Source organism: Gallinula chloropus (assembly GCF_964237585.1).
Source record: "Gallinula chloropus genome assembly, chromosome: Z".
Taxonomy (NCBI): domain Eukaryota; kingdom Metazoa; phylum Chordata; class Aves; order Gruiformes; family Rallidae; genus Gallinula; species Gallinula chloropus.
Window position 1 is genome coordinate 78351348 of NC_140089.1, and position 22759 is coordinate 78374106.

Consider the following 22759-nt stretch of genomic DNA (forward strand, 5'->3'; position numbering starts at 1 on the left):
TGGTGCCACTCAATCTTGGGCACTCTGCGTGTCTTTCTTGGCAGGACATGGCATCGGGTGGCAGAGAGGCTCCGCAGCAGAGCAGCTCTGCAGAGCCCAGCAGTCCAAGGCAGGCGCAGCAGGAGGCCGAGGCCGAGGCAGATGACCAGTGCCCTATCTGCCTGGGCACCATGAGCGATGCAGCCTGCGTGCCCGTCTGCTACCACCGCTTCTGCGTTGGCTGCATCCGGCAGAGGGCCAGGGAGAACGCTACGTGCCCGCTCTGCAGGCAGCCTTTCGACCACCTGGCGCGCAGAGGGAGAGCAGGCGACGGCTCATCCACCCGCTGCCGCCAGAGGAACAGGGTGCGGAGCAGATCCCCGCACAGAAGGCCCAACGACAGCAGAGCGGAAGCAGCAGCGGGGAGAAGGGAGCCGGAGGGCAGGGAACAGCCAGCAGCTCCAGGGCCCAACAATGATGCTGCCCAGCCGGAGCCAAGGCAGCGCCCATACAGACTCACCAGAACCATCATCATCCGTGTGAGGCTCGTGCTTACTTGGGTTCACACCAACAGAAACCATTAGGCACCAGGAGCCTTGCCGGCAGCGAGGCACGATGGTCCCAGCCCCTTGACCAACATCGGGGCTGTGGGAGCCCATGGCCTGCTCCTTCTATGGCCACAAGAGCCATATCCCTGCCGGGTCCCCATGCTGCTGCCTTCAACACGGTCCTGAGCAACCTGCTCTGCACCAGCCATCTTGAGCAGAACGGAGGGATTCTCGTCACCACCTGGACACCCAGAGGACCCTTTCTGGCCTCTATCACCATTTGTTGATTCTTCTTTTCTTTAACTATTTTGTTTCAAGGCGTTAATAAATCTCTTTCTCAATGCAGAATGGTTGTAAAGAGGCATTGATTAAGAAAAGGAGACATTTGATCAAGCTTTCCATGGGAACTAATGCTTTCACAAGCAAGCAACATGCCAGCACCTGGTCCTTTTAGGCTGGCTGTAGTGGAACTGGAGCACTGGTCACTACGGCTCTTGTACTGCGGGGGAGGTCAGCCGCTTAAGCACAAAAGGCTTCCTCTCTGTAGCAGCTGACAGCATTGCACTGAGCCCTCTGAGACCTTTGGGTAGGGCTGAGGGAGGCCTCTGCAATCTTTCCCCATGCAGCTAGAGCCATCCCCTCTGCCTGCCATTGGGCCTTCCCCGACAACGCGTGCCACAAGCCTCCCACATTGCCACAAGCCTCCCCATGTTCCATAATCCCCTGGCAGTGTCTGGGCACCGCCACAAGCTCTTGCCCTGCATCACACAAGAACTGCCCCAGCCCAGCTGGCGTGGATCCCGGGCATGCAGCCTGCAAGGCTGCTGCACAGTGGTTTTGCCGCTGACCGTTTGTGGCCCATGCAGAAGAGGCACAGGGCTCAGGAGCAGAGGTACTACCCAAGGTGTTCACGGCAGCATTTCAAACATACAAGGTCACTGCATACCTTGAAGATAAAGGCAAATTTCATCTATATAATCTCTTAGAATTCCAATTAGAAACGTGAATGGTGTTTGATAAGCATAGATTTGTGTTACTAGTTTATTTCAGCTAGTTCAGTGGATTAACATTTTTCGTAAGGCTGATGAGAAACTGAAAGGTAAGATTTCAACCACTGAATCATTTTCCCTTGATCTGCCCACATGTCACTTTCTTAGAGGAGGAGGGACAATAGCTGTCCAAACATTTGTTAGAAAACTCAAGGATACAAATGATAAAAATATGTCAAGGGAAGGTGATGACCATGGGCCTGTAGAACTAGGGGAAATAGCATCATGTCAATGTTACCATTATCCAAAACACCTGTTTTGATCAAAGGATCCAGAAAAAAGAAGAGGTAGACATGTCTGATTTTTTTAGAAAGACAGATAAAAACATTTAATGAGGGAAAGCAAGTCAGGCTGTCTTCTGCTTGTCCTTAAATTAATAATCTGAGGGGGAAAAGTGTATAGAATCTAGAAGCTTTAAGCCAGCTTGGGGAAAAGTCTTGATGCAGATTCTTTATATAAAAATCCTTAGTGTGCATACCTTTTTTTTATGCAATATTTGTATTATGATTAGGAAAACTGTCAAAGCATTCATGATCTCACAAGCGTGGTGTGTAGTCCCTCTCAATGCAATTCTTACACTCTATGTCCTTTTCTTAAGGTTGTGCAAGCTTCTACCAAGAGGGGTGGTTGTCCTGCCAGACTGCCTGCTACTCGTGCGGGTCAGGCTTTCAGCTGCCTGTAGAGTGAAACAAAGGGGAATTTACTCTTAATACATGAAATCTGTTCTTACTGTCATTCCTTGTACACTGCCTGCCAGACCCAGTCCTTCTATCAGCCTTCTAACCATGAAACCCATGTGAATGTCCAGGTCCACGTGATCATTCTTATGTTTTCCTTTCCACCTCTGGAAAAGAGAGGCCTACCTGACTGCAGCTGTGAGACTCCGATACCAGTCATTAATGTCTTGTTGGTCACCAGACATCAACAACAGCGTCTTGTGTGGAAAGGAAAGCTGAAAGGCAAACAGAAACTAGTGCCACTCGGTGGCATTCCTTGCCAAGGCAGCAACTCTGATAAAAGGAATCATAGAATGGTTTGGGCTGGAAGGGACTTCAAAGCTTATCTAGTGCCACCCCCATGCCATGGACAGGGACACCCTCCACTAGACCAGGTTGCCCAAAGCCCTATCCATCCTGTCCTTAAACACTGCCAGGGTGGGCCATCACTCTCAGCTTGCTGGAGATACAAAACTGGGAGTGGCTGACACACAAGCAGGCTGCACTGCCGTTTGGGGAGGCCTGGACAGGCTGGAGAGCTGGGCAGAGAGGAACAAAATGAAGTTCAACAAGGGCAAGTGCACCCAGGGATGAATAACCCCAGGTCAGGGGTTGCGCTGCTGGGAAGCAGCTCTGCAGAGAAGGACCTGGGAGTCCTGGTGGACAACGAGCTCTCCATGAGCCAGCAGTGTGTCCTCCTGGCCAAGGACAATGCTACCTGGGATGCATAAGGAAGAGCGTGGCCAGCAGGTAAAGGGAGCTTGTCCTCCCCATCAGCTCTGCCCTGCTGAGGCCACACCTGGAGTGCTGTGTCCAGCTCTGGGCTCCCCCATTCAAGACAGACTGGGAACTGCTGGAGAGAGTCCAGGGGAGGGCTACAGACATGATGAGGGGACTGGGGCATCTCTCTCATGAGGAAAGGCTGAGGACCTGGGGCTGTTCAGCCTGCAGAAGAGAAGACTGAGGGGGGATCTGATTAATGCTTATAGATATCTAACGGGTGGGTGTCAGGAGGATGGGGCCAGACTCTTCTCATTAGTGCCCAGTGACAGGACAAGGGGCAGTGGGCACAAACTGCAACACAGGGAGTTCCAGCTGCATATGGGGAAAAACTTCTTCATGTGAGGGTGACAGATCTGCCCAGAGAGGCCTGTTCAACCTGCTCTAGGGGATCGTGGTTTAGCAGCGGGGGGGGGAGGGGGGGGTGGGGAGGGGATGGGTTGAACTAAATGCTTTCCATAGCTCCCTTCTAACCACTACCGTTCTGGGATCAGCACAACTCAGCTCAGCCCTGCATGTTGATTTCCACCACTTTATCCCCCAGAAGAAAAAAATTTAATGTTGATACCAGGAAAATCCAGAGGCTGGACAGTACAGACCAAGTGCCAGTCTTGGCCATTCTTGTGCATTCCTTCCAGCCACGGGTGGCAGCCCACTTTGACTTAAAACATGCATGGAAGTGTGCAATCGCAGTTCTCCATTACTCAGTTTTCTCCCGCTGCCTCTAGAGGTCCTTTCACTACCACCATTACAGACCACAACTTGCCCACGGAGTCGAAATTCCCTCTCCCGGCTCCCAAAGAATGAGCTAACAAAGCCCCTGGGTGCTGCAGCCGAGGAAGACCTGAACTTGAAACCCCTAAGGCAGAAGTCCCAGCCAAAGACCGTGCAGCCCTCAGGGAATTAGGTGCACAAGAAATACCTGTTGTGATAATACCCACACCTTCTCACATTCTCTTTTACAGGGTATTTCTATAAGCACAGTCCCTGTTATGCAATATATTGTCACATGACTGTGGGGCTGTTGCCCCCCTGGCTCTGATGGCCTTAGCAGGCCCTCCTCACTTCAGCTAAGCAAAGCCAGCAGCAACCTGTACCCCAAAGTGCTCAGGAGGGACTACACCACAAAGGGAAAAGGACGTACCTCTCTTGAGGGATTGCCCTAATTCAGACTAGTTCACTGCATTTACTGGTGTCACCACTCTCATCATCTCACTCCTGCTGAGACAGCTAGAGGCCTGCTCCCTAAGCCTGACTCCAGTGATGCTTGTGCCCGGCAGCAGCAGGAGTACTTACGCTGAGGAGCCCTCCCTGGCTCTGTGTGTGGCCGAACACTTTATCCACCACGCACTGGTGAAGGGGGTAGACAGCCTGGCACGCCAGCTTGTTACAATTCAGCGGGTGCAGTGGGTGGCAGGGCTTTGCTGCAATAAAGATATCAGAAAAAAGGAAGAACATCCTGCGTTTCAGTTCTTCTCCCTTTGAAGGCACCACCAAAAGCCAGCCTTCTCGGATGTACCAGCGCCCTAAAAGGGAAAGAAAGTAAGTTGTCAGATCACCGTTGTCAATAAAAGGATGCAATGAGACAAACAGGAACACAGCCAGTCGCCCCTGTAGGTTACCAGGTGCTACATCAATTCAGGCACGAGGAAGCACCAAGTATCAACTGTGGCCAGCTCACCAGCACTGATGGCACCCATGCAGAAACAACAATCCATCCTAAACTTGAAATAGATGAGGAGCAGCCTGATCTGTTAATTTAAGAAGGTATTATTCCCTGCAAGTCTGTTTAAAGAAACCAGAAGAAAAAAACCCCATGGTTTGAAAATGGTATGCACACCTTTAACATAAACCTTGGAAAACCTACCATGAACTGTGTGGCCCAGTTGTTTTTCATTAATAGTGAAACTGATTTGCGGAAGCTGACTTCACAACTCACAGAGAGTTAGAAAGAAGGTGTGTTTTTTCAGCGCTGGGTGCATGGGATATTGCTCCACCACAGACATGCACACCAAACACAGCAATTCACCTTAACTCTATGCAGTAGACTGTTACATATTAATGGCGTGTTGCAACACACATACACATATTCATAACCTGTCCCGCTTCCTATTAAAATGAGTTCCAAGAAGTGATTTCCAGAAACTCCTCCCAGCTGCGCCTGCGCACTGCCTCATGGTGGTGGTCATCGGGGGTCGAGGGGATGAATTCGGATGGCGCCTCTTCGTCACCACAAGTCACCTTCTGTTTTGCACAGACTCAGTTACCCCTTGACTCTGATGCAAACTACAAGTTTGGTTTCAGCAGGTTTTATATACTTTCAAAGACAAGGGGGAGCTTGAACGAGCTACAGTGAAATGCTTTGCCTGAATTTGTTATCAATTACAAGACAAGCAAGGAATTCATGAACAGATGAGTTCGTTACACCGGTGGGGGAACTGCAACTCGAAGAAAACATTTTATTTTCATGGAGCACACAATAGGCATTGTTTATGCAAGGTCATTTCTGACACAAACCATCCTGTTAATAAGCCCCCCCCTTAACAAGCATGTTGTTAGCAAGCGCCCTTTAACCCTTTGCAAGCAATTTGTTAGAAAGCCCCGTATCAATAAGTCAGCTTCCGCAAATCAGTTGTCACCCCAGATGGGACCCTCCCTGTCTGGCTGTGGGACCTGCTGAGGACGGGACCCCTCTGGGCACCCCCAAGATTTCCTGGGAGGACCCCTGCTCATTCAGATCACCGCGGGGATAGACAAGGACCATCTTTCAGCAGACTAAGGTATGTTGTACTTGGGAGGGGATATCTATAAGCCGTAAGGAGATGTCCTATGCATGGTAAGGTGCGTAATGCTCGCCCCTGGGTGGATTTGAATCTGGGAAGGGAGCTTGCGGGAATCTCTGAGGGCAGTCTGCAACTCCGGCTAACAGGATGTTTGGAGGAATCCCTTAGGGAATTACATGAGTCCCCTTGGTGGTGTGGGCCCTGGGGTAATTTGGGATTCACTGACTGATAGAGTGGCCGCTAGCAATCTTGGTAGTAGATCCAGTGAATCTGAGGTTGCCGCTGCATCTCTATGTCGGGAGCCAGGATGGACCTGCTATAAGAAGCAGGAGAAGGGTAAGGGAGCCTCCTTGGCAAATTACCACTTGGATAGCTATCATGTCTAACATCCTGCAGCCCAAGGGGATTGAAATTTATGTCATTGTGGTTATAATTGGGATTTCCATAACCATTGTCTTGCTTTGCATATGCAAGAAATGTTTTGTACCTGGTACGGTGTGTTGTGTGAATGATTTGAGTGTTGGTGTGAATGAGGCACAGTCTGACTGCGAGGCGAGTGCCGAGTCCCAACCCGCGGTTCCGAATCTTCATGAGGAGACCGGCCGGAGACGGACGGAGCGTGTGGCACATTTAAACTGTTTGTGAAAACTTTCCCTGTAAAGCATGGTTTGTATTTGGTGTGGTGAGTGTGAGAGAAACTGTGTGGGAGAACTCCTGCCTGTCACACAGGAGACAGGTTTGATTCCCAAAGGGAGTTGCTGCTCTGGTGGCACTGATTTATTGCCATTGACTTTGGATATTGTTACAAGGAACTGTGTGTTTTGGAAATTGATTTGGATTTGACTAATTGTTTGTCTGAGTGAAATGAGTTAACTCTGGTGTGAGTGGTGAGTGACTGAGCTGCAGCATATCTGTGTGAGAGAGAGAAAAATACCCACTAGAAATTTATGGTTTGTTTTTGTTTGGTGTAATCAGTTTTGAACTGAGAATGTATTAAAAAACCCACACAATTCTCATTAGTATTACTGAAGAATACTGATTTGTGATTTGCAAACTAGAAAGAATATTAGAGGTGGAAAAGCTAAACTGGTGGTTTCAAATTATAGTAAAAACCTCATACCCCCCCGCCTCCAGTGACCAAGAGTCAGAGGAAGGGTGACCTCACCTCAAACGGGAGGGTTGGGATTATACAGCATCCAACAGAGCTACTCTGCATTAGCTTGTGATTTGCATACCTCAAGAAAACAAACCCCAACCCCTTCCCTTAGGAGAAATCCCTTGTCTCAAGCATTACCCAAACCTAAGACACAGAGCCTGGGTAAAGTTTGAGTGCTTAACCTGTCATCAAGTACACAACTGCCACAGCAGCCGGCACTTTAAGTAGGAGTGTCAGTGTCCTGCGTGCATCACTCTATGTTGTGGTTGGGAGTCAGGGATAACAACCTTTGGGAGATATCGGAGGATAGGTGGGAGGGGGGTTGTTGAACGGAGTCGATGACTACTTGGGAACTAAATAATTACTGGAAAGATTAGAAGCCATGGGCAACACTCAAAGAGAAATTCTGAAGAAGAGTCCCCTAGGAAGCATCTTAGCAGATTGGAAGGATATTGTGGGTAAAGGAGGGACAGAGAGCAAAAAGACTCTCATCAATGGTAGCCACTTTATAAACTAAACAGCAGGGAAAAATGGCCACTGAATGGGACTTTAAATTACAATACTATCTTGCAATTAATGCTGTTTTTAAGAAGGAAATTAGAAAAGCTGAAGGACTGGTAAGAAAGGGGATTAGAGGGGTTGGAAGCACGGAAGGTGTATATTGGGAGGTATAAGGAGGGACAGGACAAGAATCCTGGCACAATAGGGTGGTATAATTTAAGCAAGGGCCAGGGTCTTCAAAGCGGCAGTGGGAGAAGGTCAGAAGTATGGAACCTCGCTAGAAGTGAAATAGGGAAGAGGGAGTGAGAAAAGCACCTAGGAAACAGCCCAATGGAGAGTGTTCAGGAACAGGGAAAGAGAAAAAGGAAATCAGAAAGGAGAATAACCAACACTACTGCTGCAGCTTTGGAAACATACAGGTTACGAGAAGGGGGACCGCAGAGACTGGATAGAGACCAAAGTGTGTGGTGTAAGAAAAAGGGGCACTGGAAAAACAAATGTCCAGGAAAACGCAGAGAAAAGGTGGGTAGACAAAGGAAGAAACCTATAGTGGCAAATGCTGAAGACTAACGGGGACCTGGGGGATCTACCTGTAAGATCCACTGGTTATACTAAAGCTGGGGGAAAAACAGAAACAAGTAGAGTTTTTAGTAGATACAGGAGCGACATTTTCTGTTAAATCAGGCATTAGTACCAGTAAGTAATGGTTGTGTGGTGGTAAAAGGAGGTACTGGCCAACATGAAAAGGCATCATTCTGTTAACCCTTGAAATTTAAACTTGGGAAACAGGTGGGAATTCACAAATTTCTATATGCGGCCAATGCCCCAAAAGCAATCTTGGGAAGAGACTTATTAGAACAATTGGAAGCTGTAATTAAATTTGGAAAAGGGAACATTACTCTGGAGGTAAATGATCAGCAATATATACAAATAATGAGTTTATTGTTAACTAACATTCCCACAGAAGGAAAAATTAGCGAAGGAATCACAGCTCGAGTATATCCAGGAGTATGGGAACCGATGTACCTGGGAGAGCAAAAATGCCCCACCTGTGGAGGTGAAACTCAACGAAGGACAACAGCCGGTAAGAATTAAACAGTATCCCCTGAAGAGAGAAGACAGGGAAGGAATTTGGCCAATAATCAAAATTTTTGCAGCTAGGATTGCTAAGAGAATGAGAGTCCAATTTTAATACTCCTACACTACCTGTCCACAAACCCGACAGGTCATATCAAGTGGTCCAGGACTTACGAGCTATAAATAAAATAACTGAAGACCTCTACCCTGTGGTAGCAAACCCATACACCTTGCTGACTGTATTAACACCTGATCTAACCTTGTTTACTGTTTTAGACCTGAAGGATGCTTTCTTTTGCCTCCCTCTCCATGAAGCCAGCCAGAAGTATTTGCATGGGAAAACCCCAAAAGCTGGTGCAAAACTCAGCTCACCTGGACAGTGCTGCCACAAGGAGTCAAAAACAGCCCTACTAACCACCCAACAAAAGCTCCTTCAGTGAAATAAGGAAGCTGTACAAGCCTTTGAACAGCTAAAAAGGGCCCTGATGTCAGCTCTGGCCTTTGGACTTCCAGATGTGAGTAAACCATTTTTCCTTTTCTCCTATGAAATACAAGGAATTGCTCTGGGAATACTAGCACAAAACCTAGGCCCATAGCATCAGGCAGTCCCCTATTTATCCAAACACCTGGACACGACTGCAAAGGGTTGGCCTGGGTGCTTATGGATGGTCGCAGCTGTAGTGCTGAACATCCAAGAAGCCCAAAATTTTACTTGGGGCCAGAAAATAACTGTGTTAGTATCTCATACAGTGTCAGTAGGACTGGAAGGAAAAGGTGGACACTGGCTGTCCCCACAACGATTCCTGAAATATCAGGCTATAATGGCAGAGCAAGACGATGTGGAAATCACTAACACTGCCAACCTAGCCTCTTTTCTCAGTGGAAACACAGGAGAACCAGTACATGACGATTGCTCGGAAGCTATCGGAGCAGGATATTCAAGCCGTTCGGACCTGAAAGACAGCCCGATGGAAGGCACAGAGAACTGGTTCACAGATGGGAGCAGCCATGTCCTGAGTGGTAAGAGGTACGCTGGGTGTGCCATCACCACCAGTCAAGAAGTAACAGAGTCAGGACCTTTGCCCACAGACACTTCTGCACAAAAAGTCAGAAATAATTGCTCTCACTCCTGCCTTGGAATTAGCCAAAGGCCAGACTGTGCACATTGATACAGACTCAAAATATGCCTTTGGAGTTGTGCACGTGCATGGAGCTATTTGGAAGGAAAGAGGACTTTTGACATCTCAGGGAAAACCTATTAAACATGCAGAAGTGATCCTGAAATTGTTGGAAGCAGTCCAACTTCCTGAAAAAGTGGCAATCATGCACATTAAAGCACACCAGAAAGCGAGCTCAGAATTGGGAGGGGAGAAATGAGCTGGCAGATAGAGAGGCAAAACAAGCAGCCAAAAGAGAGGTAAGAACAGAAGGGGCTTTTGTCCCAGATGGATGAATCTCTTTAAAGGTAAGCCAGAATATACTAAGGAAGATCGAAAACTCATCACTGACCTAGAAGGGTGATATAACTAAGAGGGAGTAATATGTGGGAAATTAAGTATTTCTACTGTGTCTGATCCAATTGATCCAAAACGTGGTGTATCACATGCAAGCAGTTACTGTGACAGAATAAAACATCAGGTTTGTGAAACCAACAAAACAAGTAACTCTTAGGATCATATAACTCTACCCCTTCTTTGCTTGCTATAGTTATTAGTCACGTGGTCTAGCAACTTCCCCCCCACCCACACTTTTGTCTAATAGATTTATATATAGAAACTCTTGATTAACTGAACAAAACTAAACTTTATTAGTGTACTCAGCTGTAACAACAATAGTAACCAGTCACAACCAAAAAGAAAACCAAAATAACAACTCCTAACAGTGCATAAAATCCTATCCTAAGGCGTCGTTCACACATCACCACATCATCTGCAACCCTGCGACAAGAAGCAGAGGTTCTCTGCCTAGAAGTAAAGCAAGAACAGAAAAGGAAAACCTTGATTCTTTCTAAACTATCTGAGTTTGAAGAGACCTCTCAGTCTCAATAACACCCACATCTCTAGTTGCTCCGGGAGGTAGGCTGTGACAACCTGTAAGTCTAATGGCAGGGGAACAATACACCACTATAGCCATAGCAAGGACATTGTCCCTACTGCGTGGCTATAGGGCTGAGGGATAAGACTTGCTAACAGGATGGTTTGAAGTGCCATAGCAGTGATCTCCCATAACAATGCCTCACTTGAACGACTCTGCCTCACTGAATTAGAAGAAACATCAACTGAGACGTAATTTTGAGTCTAACACCGTATTTTGAGTAAATTACGCACTCAAGGACGATGTGCTCTTTGAAAACAAAATGATTTCTTTGATGAGGTGCAGTTGCCGACAAGCTCCTTATCTGTCTTGTAACTGGTCATAAATTCAGGCAAAGCATTTCACTGTAACTAGTTCAAGCTCCCACTTGTCCTTAAAGATAGACAAAACCTGCTGAAACCAAACCTGTAGTTGGGATCAGAGTCAAGGGGTAACTGAGTCTGTGCAAAAGAGAAGGTTACCTGCGGTGACGAAGAGGAGCCATCAGACTAAATCCCCACGACCCCCCACGACCACCACCAAACAGCAGTGCGCAGGTGCAGCTGGGAGGAGTTTATGGAAATCATTTCTTGGAACTCATTTTAATACAAAGCGGGACAGGTTATGAATATGTACAAGTGTATGAGGTACCTAATGATTTTTGGATGAGGATATGGTATAAAAGTGCTACAAACACTGACCAAAGCTGTGTGTACTTTGTTAGGTCACCTGCTCATGCAACAGCGTATAATAAATTACTGCTTCACTAATGCGTCTACGTCGAGTCCTTTCTTAGGACCATTAGCATTTCTAACACTGGGACCCCTTGACAGACAGGGCAAGGCTGTGAGGAATGACCACTCCCTCCACAGCTACGAAGGAAAAAAAAACTCATGAGGAACCCTGCCCCTCTCTGTGCTGCATTCAGGGGAAGAAGGGAGCAAAATCATGACTAAAATGAAGTCTGCTAAGAAGGGAGGGGCGAGGGGGGTCTCTGGAAGGGGCTTTCCTGGACTGCTGCAAGGGGCAGGACTTTCTCTGACAGCCTATCGAGGAGACAAGTCAGAGCAAGCGTGGTCCAAGTCACCTGGGGTGGGATTGGCCCCACAAGACCATGACAAGATGGCAAAGAGATGACAAAGTGGGCTTGTGCCCCTTTGGGGCATCAGCCAGCCTGGCTGGGCAGAAGCTCAGGGGTCAGCCCCAGAGAGCCCTGTGATGTCACTGAGCCGCAGTTGCCCCAGACCCAGTGCTCTGCAGCAGCCACCCGGGCGCTGTCCCCTGGCATTTGGTCCAGGGCTCCTGGGAGTTCACCCGTGTGGCGTGCAAGCTCCAGCAGTGCTCTGGTTTTCCACTTGGTGGGGTGCCTTTGAGGAGAGTCTTGGCTGGTGGAGGGCCGTGCTCCTGCACAGCAGCTGTCCCAGGACTGTGGGCACGAGGAGACTGCCAGGGCCTCTGGCACAACTGAAGCCTGACAGCCAGTTTCTGTGTCTTCCCTGAGCACCTCCTGCAGGTATCCTGTGGTAGCTCAGCTGCCGGTGGTGGTTTTCTGGGAGAGAACACAGGGCTAAGGGATGGGAGGGCGGTCTTGGGCCAGGGGGCAGCATGCCTGGGCACAGATGAGGCAGTTGCCAAGAGCAGTCCTTGAGGATGGCTGGATCGACGGATGGCTGGCTGGCCCACAGTGCCAAAGCTGCTGCTGCCGCTGCTTGACAGCCTCCAGGAGGCTCTTTGGGAGGCCCTTACACCCACTCTGCCACCGTTTGATTCTTCCTGCTTTGCTCTCGTGTTCCTGGTGCCACTCAATCTTGGGCACTCTGCGTGTCTTTCTTGGCAGGACATGGCATCGGGCGGCAGAGAGGCTCCGCAGCAGAGCAGCTCTGCAGAGCCCAGCAGTCCAAGGCAGGCGCAGCAGGCCGGGCCGTCGGAGGCCGAGGCAGATGACCAGTGCCCTATCTGCCTGGGCACCATGAGCGATGCAGCCTGGGTGCCCGTCTGCTACCACCGCTTCTGCGTTGGCTGCATCCGGCAGTGGGCCAGGGAGAACGCTACGTGCCCGCTCTGCAGGCAGCCTTTCGACCACCTGCTGCGCAGAGGGAGAGCAGGCGACGGCTCATCCACCCGCCGCCGCCAGAGGAACAGGGTGCGGAGCAGATCCCCCCACAGAAGGCCCAACGACAGCAGAGCGGAAGCAGCAGCGGGGAGAAGGGAGCCGGAGGGCAGGGAGCAGCCAGCAGCTCCAGGGCCCGACAACGACGCTACCCAGCACGACCCAAGGCAGCGCCCATACAGAGTCACCAGAACCATCATCATCCGTGTGAGGCTCGTGCTTACTTGGGTTCACACCAACAGAAACCATTAGGCACTGGGAGCCTTGCCGGCAGCGGGGCACGATGGTCCCAGCCCCCTGACCAACATCGGGGCTGTGGGAGCCCAAGGCCTGCTCCTTCTATGGCCACAAGAGCCATATCCCTGCCGGGTCCCCATGCTGCTGCCTTCAACACGGTCCTGAGCAACCTGCTCTGCACCAGCCACCTTGAGCAGAACGGAGGGACTCTCGTCACCACCTAGACACCCAGAGGACCCTTTCTGGCCTCTATCACCCTTTGTTGATTCTTCTTTTCTTTACCTATTTTGTTTCAAAGTGTTAATAAAACTCTTTGTAAAGGGAGAATGTTACAGTGCTGGTAAAGAGGCACTGATTAAGAAAAGGAGACATTTGATCAAGCTTTCCACAAGAACTAATGCTTTCACAAGCAAGCCAGCCAGTAAGCAAGCAACAAGCCAGCACCAGGTCCTTTTAGGCTGGCTGTAGTGTAACCAGAGCCCTGGCCACTACGGCTCTTGTACTGCGGGGGAGGTCAGCCACCCAAGCACAAAAGGCATCCCCTCCATAGCAGCTGACAGCATTGCACTGAGCCCTCTGAGACCTTTGGGTAGGGCTGAGGGAGGCCTCTGCAATCTTTCCCCATGCAGCTAGAGCCATCCCCTCTGCCTGCCATTGGGCCTTCCCCGAGACCACATGCCACAAGCCTCCCACATTGCCACAAGCCTCCCTATGTTCCATAATCCCCTGGCAGTGTCTGGGCACTGCCCTGCATCACACAAGAACTGCCCCAGCCCAGCTGGCGTGGATCCTGCTATAGGCTAACAAAATTCAGAGCCATGCTTGGTGGGGGGTGGTCACACCATGGAGGCAGGTGGCTTTTGGGATAGAGCTGTGGTTTTGCATTATCAGATTACAATTGGCAAAGTTTCCTAAAGGACAGCATTTTGTCAAATGCATGAGAGATTGTTGGCTCAGGGTAGCAAATATGCAGGTCATCAGTTCCATTTATCCTTCAAGTGCCCATATTATCACAGAGCCTGGCTGCCTTGTCTCCACTTGGCTCCATCCTCTGTGCAGCTACCTCAGGCTTAGCACATCAAGCTCCCTGATGTCTGCAGGCACTCCCAGACATGCTCATGCTCCCTTCCAGCCTGCATCACTAGAAGCATTCTAAGAATGGGAAAGAGAATTATAAATTCATCTGCCCAGTAACTTAGCATCTTCAAGATTAATAACCTGTGGAGAGCACTCAGTCACACAACAGGTCCTAAAGAAACTCACCCAATTAAATAACCTGACATGTCAGTGACACTGACTATCTCTGCCACCAACACCCTTTAGCAAAAGAAAGTTCCCCATGTGTAGGGCCAGAACTCCATGAAGTTGTAGCTTAAGGTAAAACCTAACACAGTCCTTGGTCACTTGGTCACTGCTATTTACAAACTTCCAAAAATATTTAACATCTTTCATTCTCAACCAGGACTTTACTCCTGTCTTCCTTAGGCTCCTGTGACTAACTTTATGACCACAAGTGATCAGCTCCTCCTATGTGAATGTCAGGCAATTAAACTAGTGGTTATCCTTGCTAAGGAATTATAACTTTAAGATGACCCACCTGGAGTTATCACCTGGGTCTTCTGTCCTTTGAGAAGTTTCTGAACCCGAAGTAGCTGCAGTGAGTTTTCTCTCTTATGAACGATATCTTGGACCCGCTGAGATACCTCAGAAATTGATTTTACAGCCTCTGAAATTATAGAAGCATATACTGAGGTTATCACAAATGAGTACATATTACACCTTATTATCTTGCTGTGAAAAGATAAGAACAAGTTAAGATGCAAATGTTTTAAATCAAGTATCAACAACAGATTTATTCAGTAATTTCAGTCAGAGATTGGACTTGATGACTGTGGTTCTAGAAAGCATTTATTTGCTAGTGAAACATTAGACAAACAATTTCCTAGATATGGAAGCAAAACCCCCAAAAATGCCCCACAATTATGTTAACTGCTAATAAATATGTTATGAAGGTGATGAATTGTCTTAGAAAATTGAGGCACATGACAGAGTCACAGAATAGTTTGGGTTCAAAGTAAACTTTAAAGACCATCTAGTCTGAACCCCCCTGCCATGGACAAGGACACCCTCCACAAGTCCAGGTTACCCAAAGCCCCATCCAACCTGTCTTAAACACTGCCAGGGAAGGGGCAGCCACAGCTTCTTTAAGCAGCCTGTGCCAGGGCCTCACTACCCTTGTTGTAAAAACAAAATAGAGCTGCCATTTCTCCAATCTAACCCCTGGGCCACTTTCAGTCAGTCACTCTGCATGTTTTATTCACAATGTATTCTTGGAGACACCTTGATCAAGAAGGGACATGGTAATGCACTAAAACCCTAGAGAGAATATGGTATTTCTTCCTGTGGAAGTAGACAGGAAATGAGAATCCAAATATTATTAAGCAAGCAGGCTGATGCTGATCAAGGAGCCAGCATCTACAAGTGGAATCATACTTGCAAGTTTCTTGTACTCAGCAGTGTCTGGGCTGGTGTTCTCCAGCAGGTCCCTGAAGAAGTGCTTGTACCTAAGATAGAGAGAGCAGGTTTATTTCCCAAAATGATACCAGGATCAGCAGCATCTCCTATTAGTGACAAAAGGTAAACAACGGGTTACACACTTCTAAGTCCAACTAGGCAGCTCTTGCTTACAATTTTTTAATCACATTTATTTTACCTTCAAATTTATCAATTAAATTAATCCAAGTATTTTATAGATTTGCAAGCTTTTTGGCGTTTCCTGGGGATCTGATAAAAGCAGCCTCACACATTACTTAAGTTCATGAGACTCTCATAGTATTCACATAAAAACACCTTCAATAAGACAGACAAATCTCTCTCAAAACTTTATTTTTTAAGGTCTGAATGGTAGCATTTGTACCATATGTTTTCTGCCTACACAAGAAGATAAGGGGATTTCTGTAAGAACTAGGAGCAGCCTTTTTCTTCCTTCCAGTCTTTACCAGAAAGGATCAGATCTCTGCAAATGCTTTCTCCCAGAAAGTCAAACTATTTTCAGTCTGAAATGACAGAAGAAATATCACCTTGAACAGATTCATGGAATAGCAGAAGTCGTGTGACCTGCAGTATAGGTAACAGACTGTCAAAGAAACCTGAACATGCAAAAGATGATTAATGAAAAAAAATTGGCCTTTTAAAAAGCCACCATTTTTCCAAACATTTGGGCAGCAACCAATATACTGCTATTTAAAATTTAAAGGAACAATCCAAAGAATTACAGTAAAAAGAAAATTTAGATTTACATCTCCTAAGCTGATTATAAAGGTTACATAAAGCTACCTGAAAGACTGTAATATGCTCACTCTAGACTGTAGCATGAGAAATGAGGCTCTCAATCCCTTAAGTTTGCTTTGAGTGGATAGGCTGGAGAGCAGCTACTGATCTATAGCAGCAGCTGCTGGGTTCCCAGCAAACTCCCTGTGCTCTGACTTACCCACAAACCCTTCCCAAGGAAAAGCAGCCCTTAAGCACAGGCAGCAGTGGCCTCATGCAGTCAGCCTGCCCCTTCAAAGGGGAGACGATGCCTCGAGGGGGAAAGAAATGCAGCAATCCAGACCGGATCTGTCTGTGCTCAGACAGCTGCAACAGGCAGCAAATCTGAGAAAAGCACATGGCCCTGATACCCAGAGAGGGGAGAAAAGCTGCCCTGAGTTCATTAACATTGTCTGTCTCCAAAAGAAACCATCTGCAAGAAAGGAGAGTCACAACGCTCCAGGCCAGCAGCCCATACAAGAGCAGAGTGACATCACAGAATCACAAGGTTGGAAGAGACCTTAGAAGATCATTAAGTCCAACCATTCCCATCCTAAGCTAAACCAGATCCTTAAGTACCTCCTCTACCCTTTTTTTGAGCACATACACAATTTTGAACACATTTTTGAACATCACTTCTGGCCATGAGTAACACTTCTGCAGCACTTCAGACAGCTTGCTCTGGTTCAGTCCCAGCTGTAGTAGCTCACAGAGATGACAGAAAGCATCTGCTGAAATTCTACCCAAAACGCAGATGAAGGGCTCAGGAGCCAGGGCTAAACACTGCTACCATCTCTCCCACCCAGGTACTGCTTTACAGGCCCACCTACCAATCTGTTCCACTGCTGCCTATATGCTCCAGCTTTCAGACACATTAAGCAACTTCACCTCCCATAGCAACCAAGAGAAGTTACATTCCTTCTCCCCCCTTCTCCACCCCCCATCCTTTCCCCTCCCCCCCAAGGGCTGGAATTGCTTACTTACTGGTGTAACCTCTGCAGAGGCAAAGGAAGCAGATCCTCAAGCTTCCTCCCTTGAAACTGAGGTCTAGTCTCCTGGAGTTTCTTAAACCGTCGGAATGACTTGTTTTTCCTCAGTTGCTCCTGTGTGTAGCAGAAAAGGCATATTTCTTTCTAGTCTCAAAGCTGTAAGTGCTCTAGTCTGCCCCAGAGCCTCTAATTCTTAAAACTCCAGTCCTAAATGCAAGCATCAACAACTTCTTTGTGGCCATGGACAAGCAATTCCATTTTCCCCTGACCACCATTTCCCAGTGGGTAATGGAAGAGATATCCTACCCTCACAGATGCGCAGGGGTATAAAGCTAGCATGCTCAACAAAGGGAGATAAAGAAAAAAGAGGAAGGTTGACCCATATAGGAAGACAAGGAGTTTGCTTGTGGCTTTTTGTCACTCATTTCAAGACAAAGCACTCCTATCACCTCAAGGCAAGTACCCAAAACGGCTTTTTTCTCTTGGAAAATCAGAAGTGTGAATATATGTATGAGAACAGAACAGAAAAGCATTCTGGTACATCCTGCAGCTGGAAACAAGTACAGACAAAAAACTGGAAGTCAGGTGGTTTAAATTCCAGATCAGCTGTCAGGACTTTGAAATAAAAACATATCTTTCTGATATTTTTGGAAGATAGGGTGTTTTTGGAGAAATGGAAAAGAAAATTAATTTTCTTCTACCACAATGAAAAAAAAGAGAAGGCAAAGGAAATACCACTGTTAGGATACGGTTAGTTTTAGTGGGAAAGACTAGGAGACCTAATTCTCCACAGAGATCACTGTCCCTTAATGTTCCTTCTACAAACTCTGCTGGCTTGTCAGGAGTAAATACGGAACTCCAAGAAAACTGTGCTCAGTATATACACCTACATACACAAATACCTGAAACTAACTTTAAGAATGTGAAGCTCTAAAGTAGAGAAGTTTTTCACCATTCTGTTACAGAAGAAAGACTAAGGAAATAGCAGCAGACCAGAAAAAGGAAGAAAAGCAATCAGTCCACAGAAAAGAGGAAAAAAGGAAATATGTAAATGTTTCATAGAATGTAGAAAGAGAAGGAGGAAAGAGCATGATGAAACATTTACCTTCAACGTTTTATTTGCCTGCTCCAAATTCTCTGCATAATGGCCATAAAGCTCCAGATTCTGACAGAAATTTTCCAGTCCTGGTCCCAAATTCCCTCTCTCCAGGTGAAGCGTCAGAACACTGTGCACAAGGAGGAAAGACAGCTTGTGAGGGGTACATTACTGGTGCAATTGTCAGAGCCCTCTGGCTCACCCCTGTGCTGACCTTCTTTTGTCACACCCAGTTTCCGTACCAAATACATGCCTGGTGGCCACAGAGCAAGCAACAGAAAACATCCCCTAAAAATACCACCAAGCAGGCTTACTGTGCTTAAACCACTCCCCAGAGAGCAACAGGGCACCTGGTTATGTGGGTACAGATCAGCAGTTTTCAGGGGTACATCTGCAGGTGCCACCAAGACTAGCAGTGCCAGAAGTGAATGCCTGTTTTACAAGGTGCTAGCTTTATTTCCTGAAATCTTACTTTCTCATCAATATAGAGTCCTCCCCATGTAACTTCAGGAACCATACCAGTGTATTCACTTACTGGCTGGCCGAATGTATGGATTCCAGGGGTCCAAATATGGTTTCTAACACAGGAGGTTTCAGCGTCCCTTTGGCCTTTAAAATTGTCACAAAGAACTACATAGGAAAGAAATAATTTCAAACAGGTGAAATTGACAAGTCACTCAAAGATAGATGCAGTAGCAGCTGAATCTTGCACATTCTTTAGCTCAAAAGGATGTCAAATATTGTGAATGCCTACCTGAGATACCTATCATGAGATGTAAGCCTTCTAAGTAACTTTGACCATGACTGCAAACACATGGAACAGCACTACAGCAGTGACACATGTGTCTAGGAATACTGAAACAGCCTGTTTTTCACTTTCTTCATAACCTGTCTTTTCTGTGCCCTTACATTTCATACATCTCAGGCATCTCAAGGTGAATCCCCTATAAATCTTTGAGTTTTGGTTGTATGTCTATGTGCAGACCAACACCAAGGAGCCAAAGCCACGAGCTATCAGATATTACAAAGGAAGCAAAATAAAACCAACAAAAAATCCTTTCAGTCCCAGCAGCTGTCCCATAGAGCAGGGGTGTATCAAAGTCTTGCTCTTGACACTTTCCCATGACAACACAAAGAAGTACATGCTGTCTGAAGGTACCCTCATATCAGGAGTCAAAATACTCACTGTGACCACCAAATCCAGCTGCTCAAGGTATTTGTGCTCAGTTTCCAGCAGCTCCTTGGCTGTCCGGCTGCGCTTCCTCTCCCAGCGAGCCCTCTGCTCTTCCACAGTGTTTGCTCCAGCCATAAACTGCAAGGTCAAGTCACTCATGGCACCCTCAGGGCTGATGTTCTGAAAATTAACGGATCCTGAAGAGGCAAGAGAGACAGACACGCAATAAACTCGTGACCTACACCACAGGGTAGGATTCTGAGCTACAAAATCTATGCTTTATTATGAAAGAGGGGAAGTTAATTGCCTGCAACCATTATTAACAGTTCCCTTCTGCATGCCTACCCATGGGCACAAGAGCCCTGCATCAGCCAGAGAAGCAGTGTTAGAAAGACCAGACCATGAAAGCAACAGCAGTACATCACATCTGTAAGCAAATCTCAAGTGCACAATCCCACCCACAAACGCTGCTTCCTGTGCTATGACCCCATTCTTCAGGCAAAATTCTCAATAAACCCAAGGAAGTTAGTGAGTTGAAGATGTAATGCAGGTGGGAGTGGAAAACAGCCATAACATTTGTCAGAGGGGAAAAACAGAGAGGCAAGAAAGGAAATGCTCCTGCTTGTTTTCCTCACAGAGGTGCCTAAAAAGTGAGTGGTTAGCATTGTCAGTCTAACAGCAGTTTGTGGTTTGAGATGAAAGACTGAGCAACTGCTGTCAATCACACTGCCCATTTATTAACCAGAGTCTCTGCTGCCCTTCTCTGACAAAAGCATCAGGGTTTTGTTACAGGTAAGAACACTAACTCTTTTACCACTCTTTACCCAGGAAAGAGACATACATCAGCAGAGCACCGGATAAACATTGCTCTGCGTTTTCATCAAAAGGTAGTGGCTGGCTGTTGCACAGTTGCCACAGCATGAAGTGTGCAGCCTCCACAGAAGCTGAGAATGCTGGCTCCCACACAGACAAGCTATACCAATACAGAAAGATGCACTGTCAAGGAGAATGGAATTGTCAAATACGGTCATCCAGAGATATTTCAGATATCAGAATCTAAGTCTGAAACAAAAAGTTTCACAGCAAATGAGTGCCAAGACTCACTTAATGAACTAGCAAAAGTCAGCCGAGGGACACATGCAGTATTGTATAGTAACAGGAGCTTCTCCAGAGGTTTACTCTCACGTATGCTCAGGACACAAGTCAGACAGGGCAGACCCTGGTTGATGGAGAGGCATCACTGCAGGGAATGCCACCCAAGTGCTCAGCATAGGATACAGCTGGAGAATACTCACCAACACCACACTAAAAGGCTACAGTTTACAGAGCACCTCTAGCCAGGGAAGGGCTATGCCATGGATTTCATTTTGCAGCCTGACTTAACAATTAATAAAAAGATTTAAAAAGAAAAACCCACCAAACACAAAGTTAGACCAGGCTTGACTACATCTCACTCGCATAAAGCAGTTCAAACGCTCCCTTTATTCCAAAGGAGATTATTAGGTGCTAGCCGAGTCACGTCCCTGCGCAGACTCCAAACACTTCACCTGCAGCTGCAGCATGCCAGCTTGCCTCTCTTTTCCCAGGCTCGCAGTAGAAACCATTGAGCCCGTGAAATTAACTATTTCATGACGCCCTGCCAGCAGCACCTCCGGCACGTCTCTAGATTTCCCAGCGTTTAGTATCTCCCAGGAACCCCCCCCTTTATTACCACAGCACAGCACCCTGAGGCGAGTCAGAAGCCTTAACCACCCTGTGGGTCAGCTCCAAGGGCCGCTGAGCTGCAGCGCCCACCCGAAGGACGGCAGCCGCTGCGGAAGGGGCCGCAGGACGGCTCAGCTCCGGGCGGCTCTTACTCGCCCTTAGGGCTCGCCGCGGCAGCAGCGCTGCCTTCCGCCCCAGGGGCGGCTCGGCGCTGATCCGGGGTGCCCCCGGGTCAGGGCCTCCGCAAGGGCCGGGCACCGCCGCGGCGCCCCCGGCCGCCCCACCCGCTCCCCTCTGGCCCTGGGACGAGATGCCCAGGGTGGGGGCAAGAGAATCACCGCAAACACCCGCACACACACCGCCCCCACCCCACACCCCACTCCCACACACATGCATGCACCCTCCCTCCCGCCACAGCCCACCCCCCCCCAACTCCCTCCCCACACAGACACACACGTGTTCACACACAGACACACACAGACACACACCCGCCCGCTGGTCCGCCCTCATCCTCCTTCAGCCCGATACCGTCCGCCATGTCTCTACCTCCGCCCCCCTCGCATCCCCACACCTCCTCCATAGCGCCCCTCTCACATCCCCACACCTCCTCCATAGCGTCCCACTCACATGCCCGCACCCCCCTCGCATCCCCACACCTCCTGCAAAGCACCCCCCTCGCATCCCCACACCTCCTGCAAAGCACCCCCCTCGCATCCCCACACCTCCTGCAAAGCACCCCCCTCGCATCCCCACACCTCCTGCAAAGCACCCCCCTCGCATCCCCACACCTCCTGCAAAGCACCCCCCTCGCATCCCCACACCTCCTTCATAGCGCCCCACTCACATGCCCGCGCCCCCCTCACATGCCCGCACCTCCTCCATAGCACCCCCCTCACATGCCCGCACCCCCCTCACATGCCCACACCTCCTCCATAGCGCCCCACTCACATGCCCGCACCTCCTCCATAGCGCCCCACTCACATGCCCGCACCTCCTCCATAGCGTCCCCCCAAAACACATCCCGGACCACCCCGTCGCCCGTTACCGGCTGGTCCCGGCCGCCGCCGCGCCGCTTTCAAATGGAGGCCCCGCCCCGCCGGGCGGTCCCGGGGCGGAGCGGGAGTGGGGTTGGGTACGGTGGGCGGGCAGTCGTTCCGTGCCGTGCCGCGGCGCTGGCGCACCGGACCGTCCGGCATGGTGTCTTTGGGGGACAGTCGCCCGCCGGCCGGGGCGGCCGGGGACCTGGCGGCGTTGGCGGTGCTGGACGAGGCGGCGCTGCTGGAGGGGCTGCGGCAGCGGTTCCTGCGGCAGCAGATCTACGTGAGTAACGGGGGCCGGGGCGGGGGGCAGGGGGGGGGCGGCGGGCGCTCGGCTGACGGGATCCCCCCTCTCTGCCAGACCGACATCGGGGACATCCTCGTCGCCATGAACCCCTTCCAGGCCCTGCCACTGTACGGGAGAGAGGTGAGTCCACTCGG

The 22759-nt window shown here is 48.8% G+C and overlaps 1 protein-coding gene across 1 annotated transcript; it reads right to left on the reverse strand.

The window, feature by feature from the left end:
- Positions 1 to 2435: 2435 nt before the first annotated feature.
- ARHGEF39 (Rho guanine nucleotide exchange factor 39) lies at positions 2436 to 19736 on the reverse strand (the record flags this gene model as incomplete). The annotated part of the gene is made up of 8 exons (XM_084277957.1): positions 2436 to 2528; positions 4369 to 4598; positions 14607 to 14735; positions 15503 to 15573; positions 17303 to 17421; positions 18413 to 18533; positions 18939 to 19033; positions 19590 to 19736. The coding sequence occupies 8 exons, from the start codon at positions 19734 to 19736 to the stop codon at positions 2436 to 2438; spliced, it is 1005 nt and encodes a 334-aa protein (XP_084134083.1).
- Between the last annotated feature and the right edge of the window lie 3023 nt (positions 19737 to 22759).